Source organism: Lepisosteus oculatus, chromosome 8 (genome assembly GCF_040954835.1).
Source record: "Lepisosteus oculatus isolate fLepOcu1 chromosome 8, fLepOcu1.hap2, whole genome shotgun sequence".
Classification (NCBI taxonomy): domain Eukaryota; kingdom Metazoa; phylum Chordata; class Actinopteri; order Semionotiformes; family Lepisosteidae; genus Lepisosteus; species Lepisosteus oculatus.
Genome location: NC_090703.1, coordinates 11725573 through 11740447, shown reverse-complemented (window position 1 = coordinate 11740447; position 14875 = coordinate 11725573). Strand labels below are relative to the sequence as shown.

At 37.7% G+C, this 14875-nt stretch overlaps 1 protein-coding gene across 2 annotated transcripts in view; it reads left to right on the top strand.

The window, feature by feature from the left end:
* Positions 1-38: 38 nt before the first annotated feature.
* Positions 39-14875, top strand: part of wdr25 (WD repeat domain 25) — a 37147-nt gene continuing 22310 nt past the window's right edge. Inside the window, exons 1-2 of one of the 2 annotated variants that reach the window (XM_015350259.2) lie at positions 39-114; positions 911-1783. In XM_015350259.2, the coding sequence (XP_015205745.2) occupies positions 1130-1783 (654 nt within the window). In that variant the 5' untranslated portion in view covers positions 39-114; positions 911-1129. Of the gene's footprint in view, positions 146-910; positions 1784-14875 lie in introns of both variants that reach the window. The other variant, XM_006632394.3, reaches the window with a different exon arrangement.

The window sequence follows — 14875 nt, the reverse complement described above, 5'->3', positions numbered from 1 at the left end:
GGTATCTCTTGTTCCGGGGAAATGTTGCAGAGTTTCTGGTAGAGCACATAAACCCGGCTGAACCAGGAAGTGAAGTTACGTGTGGTTGAGTGATTCGAGCGTGCAGCATCTCCGGTTAGTCCAAATTTCAGTCTCATAAGAGCATGTAGGTACTGTATGATTGACACGACTAATTTATTGTTTTCACTCACTTAAATGTAAAGTTCCAGTGGCTTAGTTTATTATATTTTTAAAAACTTTTCTTTCAAACAATTTATGTATTGGAAACATTTTCCATTTTTTTTAGAGTTTCTGCAATGTTCAGTGTTTCATGAGTTGAAAACACAAACATGCGCAAGTGGAGACCAGAATCCATAATAATTTTAAAACAAGACCTCCTTCATGCATTGAATAATTTGAAGATTTGCTCCTGAGTACTTGAAGCAGCTGAACAGAATGTACAATAATTAGGCACAGGCACATTCATTTAAATATTATTGGCTAAGTGATGGTATATCGGCCGCGTAATATAGACGATCTGTGGGCAGACTTCATTTAAAATGTCTCTGATGTAGTATATTAAATATAGCAATACAAAACATTTGATTTCACAACATTTGATTTTTCACTGGCAGCAGCAGGAATGTCATATTGAAAAAATGCAGCAGATGGCGGTCGTGCTATATGTACAGCAAATCTTAAGAGTGAACAGGAGATAGAGGTTTCGTTTTTAGTTTTTGAATGTAATACTAATACAACCTCTTTCGTCCCAGTCGCAAAATATGAGCTATCAAACTTCAAAGTTAGCTTTAACGATGTGTGCCCATTGTAATAAACTCTGTAACCGTTCTGTGATCTCTACAGAAATTCAGGAGGACCTGCAGTGGTTGCCACACTATTTTGTATTTAATGCTACTTTTTTTATTTTCAGAGCTCTGTGCTTAGCAGCTGTGACAGGATAAGAAGATTTACGTTTAATTTCCACATGGCCTCTGAACATCTGCAGCCCCTACCTTTTGCACTGAGCCTGTCGACTGGTTATTCCAGGAGAGTTTAGTGGCATGCTGGTGAACAGCCTACTTGTGCAGGCTGTGTTCTGCAACTTAAGTAAAGAGAGAGGGGCACCTTTCATCCACCTCAGTAGGGGGCTATGAGTTCCCTTGTAGCATACGAAGATTCTGACAGTGACGATGACTTGACACAGGCTGCGCTCCCTAAAAGTGCAAGTGTGGATTCCCAGCTGCCCTGTGCTTCTCACTTTGCAAAGATGGACGTCAAGGCAGTAAGTCATGGAGACGCTTTTTGTTCAGCATCCGCCCTCCAGCCTAGAGGGACAGAAATACCACACAGGGACCTCCCTCCTGACTGGCCCCAGGAGATCAGTTCTACCCCCTGGGCTGCTCCAGTGGGTTTGAAAAGCAGCACTCAGGGATTGCAGTCCTCCGCTCTGCTGTCTCGGGGCTTGGGGGACGCGATTGCTCGGAAGAGGCCTCAGGTTGCAGTGGGAGCCGTGAAGCCATACGTGCCCAAGAGGCAGAGGATGGGACAGATGCCTGAGCATGACACAGAGACAGCCCTACAGACTGAGATTCCTGCAGCAGGGGCCACAGACTCCAAGCTGCTCACTGAGGTGTCTGATAGCGTCCGGCCGTATCTGGGACGAAAGACTGGCAGAACAGAACTCCCGAGACATGCCCGGCTCCATATCCAGGCTCATCAGGGACCTGTGAACACTGTGCAGTGGTGCCCAGTACCACAGTTCAGTCACCTCCTGCTGTCTGCCTCCATGGACAAAACTGTGAAGGTAACCTTTTCACCTGAGGTCCTCGGGTAGTTATTAGGCCTGACTCCAGAGCTATTAGAGCTGTTGAATCCACACAACGACATTGTTTGAAAATGTCAACTCAGTGATTACGCTGTAGTGAATGCCTGTACAGGCAATAAGCTCCCTGATTATTGCTTTGAAACCTTTGGTGAACCGGAGTGCGACACTTATCAAACATTGTACAGAAATAAGAAAAATCAATCCATGATCTGCTACTAAGAACCACTGCTATTGTTATTTATATGTGTATACAGACAATATAATACAATTACTATTATTAATAAGATATTATAATCATTAGTAGAACATAAGCTCATCTTCAACACGCTCATCAATGTCATGGCTTTTTGGGAATACCCAATAAAGTTTAAAAAAGCCTGAAAGATTGACCTATAATGCTCAAAATATCGTTAAGACGACAAGCAAAATATATTTTTCATGTTTCCGTATGTCTCTTGTGCTTCATTTTCTACTCTAAGGAATGTGGCAGCCACATTGCAGCTTGTCAGAGTAAAATACATTATTCATATTGAAAAGGTTAAGTGATGCATGCATAGATAAATAGAATACTTTTGTCTTGATTGACGGTTGATGATTGTAACTTTAAAATGTTGTCGAACACTGCACTTGTAAAATGGAGAGCGGGTGCTGATTAATGAAACATCTAAAATTCATGATCAGGCTCCTTGTTAAAACAGGAATGGAAATGCATCAGCTCCAGCTAATTCAAGGTTGTAGAGCTTGTAGAGCAGATGGTGGAGATGGCACTGTGTTGTTGCCCTGATTCCCTTTAGCTGTTGTGGCAACAACATGTATGATTAATTCAATTGATTATACAGCCTTCTAAAACTGCATAGAAACCTACAGACCTAAGCCTGAACTACATGAAACATCAAGCTGTTTATTACACTGTATTGTGCCCCACAGAAATATAAAACCAAATGAATACTTTCTATTCCGAATAAAGCAGACAATAAGTTTGTAATAAATCCATAAGGGCATAATCAAAATAACTGTGGTTGTACACTAAGGCAGCGGTGGCCAGCTGGGGTCTTCAAGAACTACATATTTCTGATTTCCACTCCATCTGAGCCCTCAGTGAATTAATTTAATAGTGTAGCAGCCTGGCAGTTTCCTACTGAGGCAACACAGATGTTTCTCTAAGGACTTGGCATTTCAGGGGCTCCCAGGCTTTTATTGCAGGTGCCGTGTGGATAATGTCAAATATTAATGCCAGTAATAGTGGCTGATGCTGCCAGACAGCCATTGTAGCTGTCATCTTTGTTGTTTTTAATATAATAGCAAAGCACATGCATTGTGTATTTTACTATTAAACATGAAATGGCACATTTAAATGCCATTGCAATAAATTACACACCCATGGTGCTGTCAGATAGTCCAGAGTACTTCATGGCTTCATGACTTCAAGAATTTAAGGAATTCTCCACTAAGATGTATTAAGGCTAGTTAAAACCACCCATGAAATTTATTACTTTTTAAAGCAAGTCAATGACAATTTCTAGATGTGTGATTTCTGCCTTAATCATCTGTATCTGGCGTGTTACTGGCTTTGTTGATCCATGGTGACACTCCTGAACCTCAGGTTAACACATGCAGATGTGTAATTTAGCATTCGATAGTGTTTTGATACTACTCCTTTGATTTGTGTAGCGAAGGCATTTCATTGTAAAGCGTGGCGACAGAGGAAAAGTAATGAGTTGATCAAGTGTGAAATGTCAATAGGTGGACTACAGAGGAGAATTAACATCTTTTGCGGTGCAGCATCTCAAGGCCGATAAAGCACAACTCCCTCTCAGAATCCCTGGAGTTGCTACAAGGCTTAATGAGCGGGGGATGTTCTTGTTGCTTCAAGTGTTTTACTGTGGCTGCCCTTGGTAAATAATAGCAGGCACATGGAAAATGTGCTGTAAAAGACACCCATTCTGCTTTTAAATATTTTAGATCATTAAGTAGATGAAGTGTCCTGTTTGCTCTTTGAATGTCGCATGCATTTACCATCCTTTTGTCTCATGGACCTCTTGTTTGAAGGAGAGTGTAATCTATTATGTTTAGAGTTTGAACTTTGGCAGTTTGTATATTTTCTTGATTTCCCCTTGTATTTAATTCTTTCACAGGACTGGATTTTGTCCATGACATGCATTCATGTTCGCTCTGTAACAGTTTTTTTCTACTCCTTTAGAAAGCCCTTTTACATCCCCGAGATACTAGGTCAGTAATTAGATAAAGGTTAACTGACCTTCTGTTAGGTTACAGTATTTAATAAGAGCTCTAGAGATTGAGCTTCAAAGCTGTAATTAAAGCCCTGTATGACAGATCGCTTTACATTGTATCTCTCTCCTCCCATTTACAGCCTTTTTAATTAAATACAGTGCTTTGAAGCCATAGCAGATTTTAATAAAGTAAAAAGTCAACCCCCGCTTTCCTCTGAGTATTGATTTGGAAATTAGCTTCACTATATTCTCACAGAAAAGGCATGAAAATTTAACTTGGAATAGTACAATACATCTGCACATCTTCTTGAGTGCTGAGCTTTGTGGCATACAGTAGCATCATCAAGTTAATATGTTGTAAGTACAGCTACAGTTAACTCACATAGGAGAACATACTGTTGTTCTGTTGATGATTTTTATTGCATTCTTCATCAGACTTTTAGTTTTTTGTGTGGATAGATGATTGCTTTATTTCTGACAATCCTTAAGTTTGAGATGGTTTCTTCTTTGGAATTCAAAGGAAATTCCTCAATTTTTGCAATTAAAATTTTTTTATCATCACTGTCATCATGAGTTAATCTTAAACAGCATCAGGAAGAAGGGAATAAGAAAAGAATAGGTGTTAAAGTCCTGGAAAGGTTACAGGTATGGAGAATACATGTTTTTCCCCTCAAAAGCCACCCAATTCTTGTTTTTTTTGCATGAAATACAGATTATCAAACTTAACGCATCACTGATTCTCAGAATCCTCACTCATGTCTGTAGGGTTGCTGTGAATGAAGATTGAGTAGTTGGTTTCTCATAGACTGGCTGTCTAGTTTTTTTTCCCCTATTTTCAGCAAAGGCAGTTATTGTTGTTCTGCTTTCAAAAACCAGTATGATCATTGAGAAGGATGGCTTTAGGTTTTACAGGCCAAGGACACAATACCTTTGTTTTCCATTTCTGCTCAACCCTGGGGTTTGTACATGCTATACTACTCCTGTCCTTATCTATCACACACCTCATGTGAGTTGACTGCTTTCACATCCAAATAGCTAGAATCCTCACAACCAGTTTTTTCTTGTGATGCTGCCCTGAAAGGATAAATTCATCCCTGCAATCTAATGGAGGATCTGAATTTTTATTTTATTTTAGATCCTATGCGTTCTGTATTCAGAAATGTGAAATTCACAGCCTCTAAATTTTAAGAACTTGTATTGAGGAATTGTATGCGTCTTCTGTTTGGTAACAGCTCTCATCAACCTGTCTGAAGTATTGTACAGCAAATCCGGAAGAGCAAGGGAAGAGTGTCCAGTAGTATTTGTGTGATGTCTTTTGATGACTGTGGAAATGGATACTTAAACAGAAAGCTAAAGATTGTTCCCCACATCCTTCAGTCTTTATGACTTTATGTATGCTGTCTTTCAGAAAGTGTTCTGAGAGGAGATTGTGCTGGAAGGAGATCAGCAAGTCTCATTTCAAAGAAAGCCGAAGGTTATCTGTTTTTTTTTGTCTGATAATGTAACATATCTTCTTTTTTTATGTCCTTTACGCTTGGAGAAATGGCTCATTTTCCAGATCTGCTGACCTGTCCAAGTTAATCAGCTCTGAAAGACTCTTCATCTATTTTTGGGAGTGTTTTTCCTGTCCGTCATGATCTGCCTCACACGCAATGGATGATACGATGAAATGGTTCTAAACAGGATGAGGTGCCCTCTCTATAGCACTGCATCAACAACACACACAGCAAAAGAAACACAGAGATGTCTAAAGGCACTCAGTTTCAATAAATATACTCAGCATGTGAAAGACAGTTTCCATTTTCTGTAGTGGTGTTTATCGTACCTACAAGTTCCAGTTCGTTTCACAGTAACCCATCTGAAGAGTCATGAAAGTCTGGCATGGTCAGCTGTAATGAATTTTATTGCTTTTCAGTGTTCATTTCTGTGCTCGGGGGGGCTATGTGTTTCTGAAATAAGTGTGAAATGCTCCTTGTAGTTGCTTTACATGAAGCCTCAACTGTGCTACCAATTTTTTTAATGTGTTCAAAGGTGTCATCTTACTGAGATTAGATAGACCTTAGTACTGCAAACCTGATGTCCTGTGTACTTGGCATGGAGTTAAATTTTCCAGATGTAGATTGCAAAATAATTTATATTTCTCTTAGGAAGGGAAAATCAGTAAATAAAAACAGGTGGAACAGACATGTTTTTGGTTGTAAAGCTGTAGTCCAACAGAGGTCAGTACAACCCAATGTGTTAAATGATTTTAGTGTTAGTGAAGAGTAGTTTAGGCTTAGTACACGAGTCTGTTAACGTGAGATTTCATCAGTCACCCTGTAATAAAAAGCTGTTGTTGTGTCTAAAATGATTCACTCGGATCTGGGAGTGCTAAATTACTGAGTTCTAGAAAATATTCTCTGTCTTGTTCAGGAGGAAAATCAGTTTCTTTTTTACAAAGTGCACATCTTTGGAATATTCTGAAACAATGTTTTTGTATGTGTTTTCTCTTTTGTGAGTACATTCCATGAAACTCAAGAGTTGGTGAATTAAGAAAAAGGTGTCTTAAGAGTCATGCTTCATTAAAAGCTCACTAGGCTCAAACTGTCACTCACATCCACCCAAGTGAGCCTAGCGCAAAACACTACCTGACTGCTGTTAACAAAAATGATAATTTAGTAAAAGGAGAATCAAAGTTAATAACAAAGTAACATGTAAAATAACAAAGCTAATGTAATTTAACATGTTATTTTACATCTTAAAAATAAAATGCTTTGAATGAGCCTTTCTCAACAGCACTTTCACTGTTTTCTGGTTCTCTGGTATCTGTAATTGAAATCTTGTTTAGCACTAATTTAAGGCATTTATTTTCTTCCTGATAAAATAAAAAGCATTTGACACACTTCAACAGCACGGAATAGTGAGCATGCTGTTTCAGAAATGTCAGGCTTTTGTTTCTTTCTGTGCAAAAATTCAGTATGAACCATGGGCTGGTTTGCAAAGACTGATGCAGTATCCTGTAGGTCTAGTTATTCCATGACTTCAGAGGGGAATATGAAATATCAGTAGAAATAAAAATGTGGTTTACATTCATCTTGGGCTCCTAGCATTGCAGTGAGGGTCAGCACCAAAGTCTTTCAGTTGTTGACAGACTTTCCCCGGATTTAATTTACTACACCCTATTATCATTAACAGTAATGTGCTTTACGTTATGGAGCTCCTGGCGAGATGACAGATTCTGGAAAGAGTTGAACAGAGCAGCAAGACAAATGGAAGGATGCAGTTATTACATATAATGCAATTATAGCAGACAGCCTTCAACTTATTCTCAAATGATCAAAATTAAATATATCAGTATCCTGATATAAAAAAAATAACTTTAAGCTTTGAGCTGCACATCAATGATAGTGTGCTACATGCTGTGAGATGGAGCAGTTGTAATTAACAGGGTTAACATACAGGTGCAGAGGTTAGAGGTCAGTGTGGAAAGGTCGGAGACTTATTTCAATAGCACCAAAAACTCAAGCTCTCATCAGGAAAAAGTGGTGTTTTGTGTCTTTGTGCTATTTAAAATTCAGGTTCTGATGTTCCCTCGGTCTCGGTGTCTGCTCTCCCATGATGTTATCTGAATCCATTCAGCTCCTGCACAGCCTGCTATCACTCTCCCTACCCATGAAGAACATATGTGTACATTTAAACCTGTGTTTATATTTGTTTCCTCTGTTCCTTTTCAAAGAAAGAATGAAAAGTCTCCACTGTCATACTGTGGACTATACAGCAGCTCTTATGAGCTGCTGGAATTGTTTCAGGCATTCAAGAGTAAATTAAATGTATCTTTCTCATTACCCTCTTAGCGCTGAAGATAAGACTGATAATAATTATTATTGCACATGCTGCTGATGACTGTCGAGGAGCCAAGTTTTGATTAGCTGCTTTCTGTGGGGCAACACAACCTCCTACTGGTGTTCTAATTCCCTATGAATATTCAAAAAGGGAGAATGTCATTCATTTATAACCTGCTACTCTGTGTAGAATAGAATAATCCTCATCAGGACAGCAAATCCAGTCGGGGCAAAGCATATGTTTGCAAAGCAATCACCCGATTGCCCGAAAGACTCGATTCATGACATTTGCAGCAGCTATATACCTGATACATGTTATACATTCTAAGCAACATTTTTAAAACTTCAAGCTTGAAAAGGGCCATCTAAATAAATGTTTTCCTTTGGGTTCAAGTGCTCACTGTGCTATCAGTAAGACAAGTTACCCCCCCCCAGACTTCCCTGCCCCCTCACACACACGGGATCAGGAGTGCAAAATGTGGATTATGATTTCTCAGTCTAAGCGATACTTATTGTTGATAACGTTCTCTTAGTCTGGTGTTCGCTGGGGTTGCCCATAGGTATGACACTGGCAAACGCTCACTTTTCTATATGTGCTCCTGTGAAAAAATTCAGGATGTTTATTTCAGCTCCAGTATTTCTGGAGCTCCCCTGGATTAGAAACTTGTTCACAGCGGTTTAGGGTGATAACACTGAAACTAATTCCCATTCTAATTACTCTGCGTACCTGAGGACACAGATAAAAAGTAGAATAATGTGTGATTTACCAGCAGGAGATAAAAGATGAGAAAACAGATTACAGGATGTCTTTAAAATGATGCAACGAAGAATAAAAAGCCAAGCTATTTTAATCTGAAACATGAGGTAGAGTAAAGGCAGAGCACTGAGGATCACAGAAACCATTGTGTTGTTATTGTTGTACAGAGCAGATTTTTGTGATATTTATGATAAAACAGTAAACATTCATGTGTTAAAATGGATTTACGTGTACTACACTGTACCTAGGTCGATTGGTCCATTCCTAAGTAGAGACAAAATAGTGGTATTTATCATTGCAACAGCAGTCATCATAAATAATTAATCAGTCACATTAGGTTTTGCAAAGTAGATGACACTGCATGAGACTAAGTGGAGGAATGCATGGTACAGCATGAGAATGTTTCATCATGTTTTATGCAACAGATGGAACACCAGGATTATTGTGCAAGGTAGTCAGTGCAGCAGTCTTAATTTGTCAAAGCAGACAGCCAATTAAACCGGGTGTCAGAGATGTAGCTCAGTGGTACAGTGTAAGCTTTGCATGTGTGAGGCCTTGAGTTCGATCACTGATGTGTCCAGGTGTTTCAATCATCCAGACTAGATGGGATGAATGTCCCCTATTTGTGTGTAAAGTTCCTTATGTCCTTAAATAAGCTCATCTAGATGCTTTTAACAGATTACCGCCGTGTTTGTCTTTTTAGAGTAAAAAATAAAGACAGAACCAATAAAAGGGGGACAAAGTGAGGTCGAGCAGTTGTGTGTTTTTCAGCCAATAACATGAAATGTTACTTGAACATTCTGAGAAAGGTAGTGTGTGCTATTTACCCTTAAAAGGGGTGTTTATCATCATTAGGGATGTTACTTAAAGCTCTTGTTTAGCAGGTGCTTTTACATTTAATCATTGAAAACACTTCTATAATGGAGCCAGTGAATCATAGCACAGCAGTAGTGTACATATCTCCTACCTAGGATTTAAAAACTCCTCTGCATTGCTGTGTGCCAGACAGATAAACAACATGTGACCTTATTGTGGTACTGTAGCTAAGTAGCTTTAGATGTGGATAATGTTTTTCAAAAGCGAGATGCTGAAAAAGCTTCACTTTAATACCATAAGTTTTACATATGTATGTTTACATTCTGCATATATTATGGTATCACATGATAACATTTTTTTATTTCCTGAGCAGTAGATGGCACTGTTCGCTTTTAGCAATAAGTCAACTAATATCATAATCATGTACATCTTTTAAACAAAAAGTCATTTTTAATAGATTAAAAATAATTAAAAAATGAATCATTCCTAAATTATGAAAGTCATCAATGATAATTCTCACCATTTTAAATGCATGGTTAAAATTTCCTTTGCTCTGCAATATTTTACTCCTGTTTTAGAAGTTGTTTGGAATTAGTTTTCAAATTAAACTTGATTGCTTATATAGCATCATTCTATTAATAAATAAAGCAGTTATTACTTAGAGGAATACATTCCCTTTTAATCTCAATGATGATGCATGTTTTGCATGCAACGTGATGCATGAGAACAGGAACTTCTTTATGCCAAGGGTTGTGGGAGCAGGGAACAAGGTACTCTGCTATGTTGCTGAAGCCAATATCCTGGCTTCTTTCACGAAACAGCTATATAAGATCCTTAGATCAATTTTCTACTATTAAACAGGCTATATGAGCCAAAATGCATAATTTCTACTTGTTTATGTTGTTAACTAAAACTTAAACAAGTGTGCGAGTGCAGCTTAGCTGACATCTCTTGTTTAGTCCAAGGATAGAAATGAATTAGTTTCCTGTGTCAAAAGTGGCATTTTAATATTCCAGGTAAGTATCCCGTCCCATATGTATCAATGTGACTACAACGTCATTCATTGACTGTCATATCGGCTGCTATACACATTTATATTGTGCTTTATTATCCCAAGCTTTATTGTACTTGGGATGTGCATATCATAAATCAAATGCTGTTAGACAGTTAACAGATTATGTGCTGATGTTTAAAGCTGTAGTGTCCATTTACCAGCATTTCAGGAGCAGTACAGGCAGGCTGTGTGTGCCTCAGCCAACTGACCCTTGAGGAATCTGACGAGTCCCTTGTCGGAGTCTGGGGTATTTCAGTCTCTATTCCCATCAATCTTTTTGTATGAGACTTTCTTGAGATATGCTAGTTACTGTCTTTTCATAAGCTGTCTTATATTAGTACCTAGGTGGTGAGTTGAGATCATTAAATGCATTTACATTTTTCTTGCTCCATACTTCAGGAATTCCCGATTGGAGGAAATAACATTTTATATCCAAAAGATTTTCACTTTTTAAAAAAAGATACTACATAATATCGTTATCATAGGTATAGTTTCTGAAAAAAAAAAACTAAATGCAAGAAACAGGTAAGATCCCATTACAAAGCAATTTCATTTCAGTTCAAAATGCTTTATTCATCCCCATTCGTCAATTTTAGGCTTCACCAGCTGTACAAAATTTAAAATAAGTCAACACCAGGGAATGGGATATTTCTAGCTATGAAACTTTTAGTATATTATCAGAAGTAGTCAAAAAGTCATGAAAAATGTTTCTTTTATCTCCATAATTGATAAAAAGAGCTTGTAGCTCTTGAAGCCTAAAGTTTATTAAAGCACAATGTAACAGGAGTCAGTGTCTAATGTGGAGTTCAGGCACTGAAGAATAGCACGTCTTCCATCTCTGAAAATGCTATAATTATCTGTAGTAGTCTATAGCATGCTGCTTTTATTAGTATCTTTAATAATTCCTTATTGCCTGCCTATGGTTTAATGGTGTCATTTGCCCCTATGTCCCTTCATTAAAAGCATAATAAAGTGGGGCTGTTGTGGGCGCATTGTCTGCAGTGATTTAGTGGACTGTCACTGGCAGTCATGGAATCAGGAATCAAAATTTACTTTCAACCCCAGGGCAATCATTTTAATCATGTTTGCTTGCAAATGTGGTTTCAGAGCATGAAAAACAGTTAACTTAAGAAAGCAGTTAGCTGTTGTTTGTCATATTTTCATTAGATGATGCCTTTGTTTTACAAACTCCTCTGTGTTCTTTTTTTTCTGGGACTTAACCTTAATGTTGGATAAATCATTGGACAGCTGATCTTTGGTATGCCTAGTAACATGCTACAAGGAAATGTAGAATGGAAATTGAAATAAATCTTTTGGTAAACAGTACAGAGTTACCTTTGAATTGAAGCCTCTGGCATTTCCCCAGATGCTTAACACAGCATGAATAAAACATACATTTGTATTCTTTTAGCTGGTCTTAAGACTTGCGTGATTCCAAAATGTGCCATCAATGTGCTAGGTCTGAGTTATCAAAGATTGTAACCTCCTCATCATTATGTAGGTCCACGTTTTTCTTATAATGGGAATGTCCGAGAAAACAAAAGGTGGATGCTCTATAAACACAGAAGCCCAGAACCTCTCTACCATCAGTTCTAAAAAAGTGTGGTTTACATTTGACACTAACCTGGATGCATGTACTTTCATAATGTGTACAACAGTGTGGTTGTTTTCAGTAGCTTGCTTTTATTCTGCACCTTCTCTTATGATAATTTTAGTTCTTATACATTACATAAAATAGCAATAAATCATGTTAATTGACTAAAATTGAACCCTGAGAATTGATTTGACTAAAGGATTTATCGTGCAAAATGTTAAGACTAGTGTATAAGAAGAATATTTTTGTTTAGCATATCATTTTGAAAAACACAAAAAATATTTTGTTCCTTAAGGACTGTGCTTGTGTTGACAAAATGTGAAGAAAATGACCAAAAATTAGCAAAAGTGGAAGCATAATGGCACTTAAGGACTCTTAAGTACCAATTAAACCATAAAACAAACCAAAATGTTTTTACCCAGTTACAGTGCAGTGCTTCAACATATTACTGATTGCAAAATAAATTAGTCTGTTGGCACTTTTCCCGTCCTATACTACTTCCTTCTTTCATGAATTCCTTGATTAAAAAAAAATATATACTATGCATGGACACATGGACAAGTACACCAATAAAGCGGGAATGTCTTCATAAAAACAGTTAAACTTAATTTGTTTTTAGAGGGGTAATCTTTTTTACTTTTTTTTAATTAGTGGCCAACTAATTCATTTGCAACAGAGAGCAGCTTGTCACCACTAGAAAATACTATAAGAGTTCAATATAAGTTGATGTGATCTGTAGTAATATGGCTCTGTGCTGGAGGTGATGTAGTGATCTGTAGTAATATGGCTCTGTGCTGGAGGTGATGTAGTGATCTGTAGTAATTCATAATTGTGCTAGAGGTATCAGGCTGTAGACAGTTTTGCCACAGTCACTCCTTTAGTCAGCTGACATCCTTTCATACAGTTGTTTAGCAAATCAAATGACCCATAGATTATTCAGATGATATGCATGCATAAACATACAGTAACTCCCTACCAGCAAATTGATTTTTTTATAAGTTTATTGTAGCTTTGTGCTGTGACTGGAATTTCTGCTATGACTGAATTTAAAGTAGTCTGGGAAGCTCACTAATTGCATTTTCGTGGAACTGTCACTGGAGTTAAACAGGATGGCCTGAAGCTTGGTTATAATTTCGTGACCTGGAGTTTGAAGATGGTTGTACAACTTAAAGAAGTCTTTAGAACTGCAGTATAAAAGCTGAAACAATATTAATTTTATTGTTATTGTTAAACCTGGATAATTTGTATCAATTTGTTACAATGTAGACTATAACAAGTACTTTTAAAGTAATTAAAGCTATTTCAAATCTTTTATTTCACGTTCAAGATGCCAACAAGAATGGTATATAACACCATTCAAAGTCTCAACGTTCAAGGTCTTATAAAAATGAATTAACAATGAATATCTAAGTGTCAGAATTCAGTCTCGCACAATTTGTTCACAATGGTGCATTGGTTAGCATTGCTGCCTCACAGTGCTGGGATCCTGGTTTCAATTCCTGGGCTGTTATCTGTGTGGAGTTTGTATGTTTTCCCCTGTGTTCACATAGGTTTCCTCCAGGTGCTCCGGTTTCCTCCCATAGCCCAAAGGTATGCTGGTTAATTGGCTTCTGCGAGAATTGGCTATTTAATTAACTTTACCAACATTACATGATGCAGATCACGTGCATGCTTAATTTCAAAAGGTGTAAGGAGGAGATCAGAGATACTGGAGTTTCATTTTTTCTAGACAATATTGCAGCATTCATGGTGTCTCTGTGACCTATGAATATATGAAATGTGACAATACTACCCCATCCACATTCCTGGTTTTCTTCTTAGGTAGCCTGTGAAATATCATGGATCTTAAATGTTTAAAATCATTGTGATAATGGTTGACTGTCCATCCTAGCCCAAATGAATTTCCCAACAGAAGTCTTGTTGCCTTCAGCTGTAGAAGTGTTCAAAAGCATTCTGTTTTTGTCATGTGATAAAATCTAACATTTGGTACGCGCTCTACATTTACAAATACAACCTAAGGCCTAATTCTCAGTTCTTAGCCTCTTGTAATACTAAGGGGCTTGTATTTATTTTTAATGGTTTAATATCCAAGGAAGTACTGCAAAGCATGTGTGCTGGGGGAAGAGGAGGTTGGAAGGGAAATTTCTCATTATTGCAGTTGACCCTTGATAGATGTTGCATGTCAAGCAGCTTTACAAAATCATCCCATTACTCCCTTATTGTTAAACCCTGTGAGGCTTGGTGAAGACTTCCCAGTGCTTAGTTTCTCGCTAGTCTGAATACCTGTTTATTCTGTGTGAGAGAGGTTTAAGCTTGGGTCATCATTCCTTCATTTCATCATAATTGTGGACCCACAGATGGGCAAAAGTTCATTTTGCATCATATCTGTTTTCCTCTAGTCCTCACATTAACAAAGCTTTTCACCACTTAATGAAATTTCCTCCTTTTATTTTTCATGTGAGCAAGGTTTAACAGCAAGTCAGGCGGTGGAAATAGACGGTATCATATTGTAAATCACAAAGAGCGTCTGAGCTGTTTTTCAAAATACCATTGTGCCCTCCTAGTAAAAATGTATGTTTTAAATTCAGGTATTAGCTTCTGATCTATTGATTTCCTGTCACTACTAGTAGAATGTAGGATGGATTTTCTTCCTTTTAGGACTGCAATTGTTACATAGCTGGGCAGCTGTATTTTTTAAACATAAATATACATTTAATTTATTAAAGACCAGCGGCTCAGGAAGGTCTTCTAGAAAACAATGGTATAGATTACAAAGCACATACTGTGAAATTCCGTAA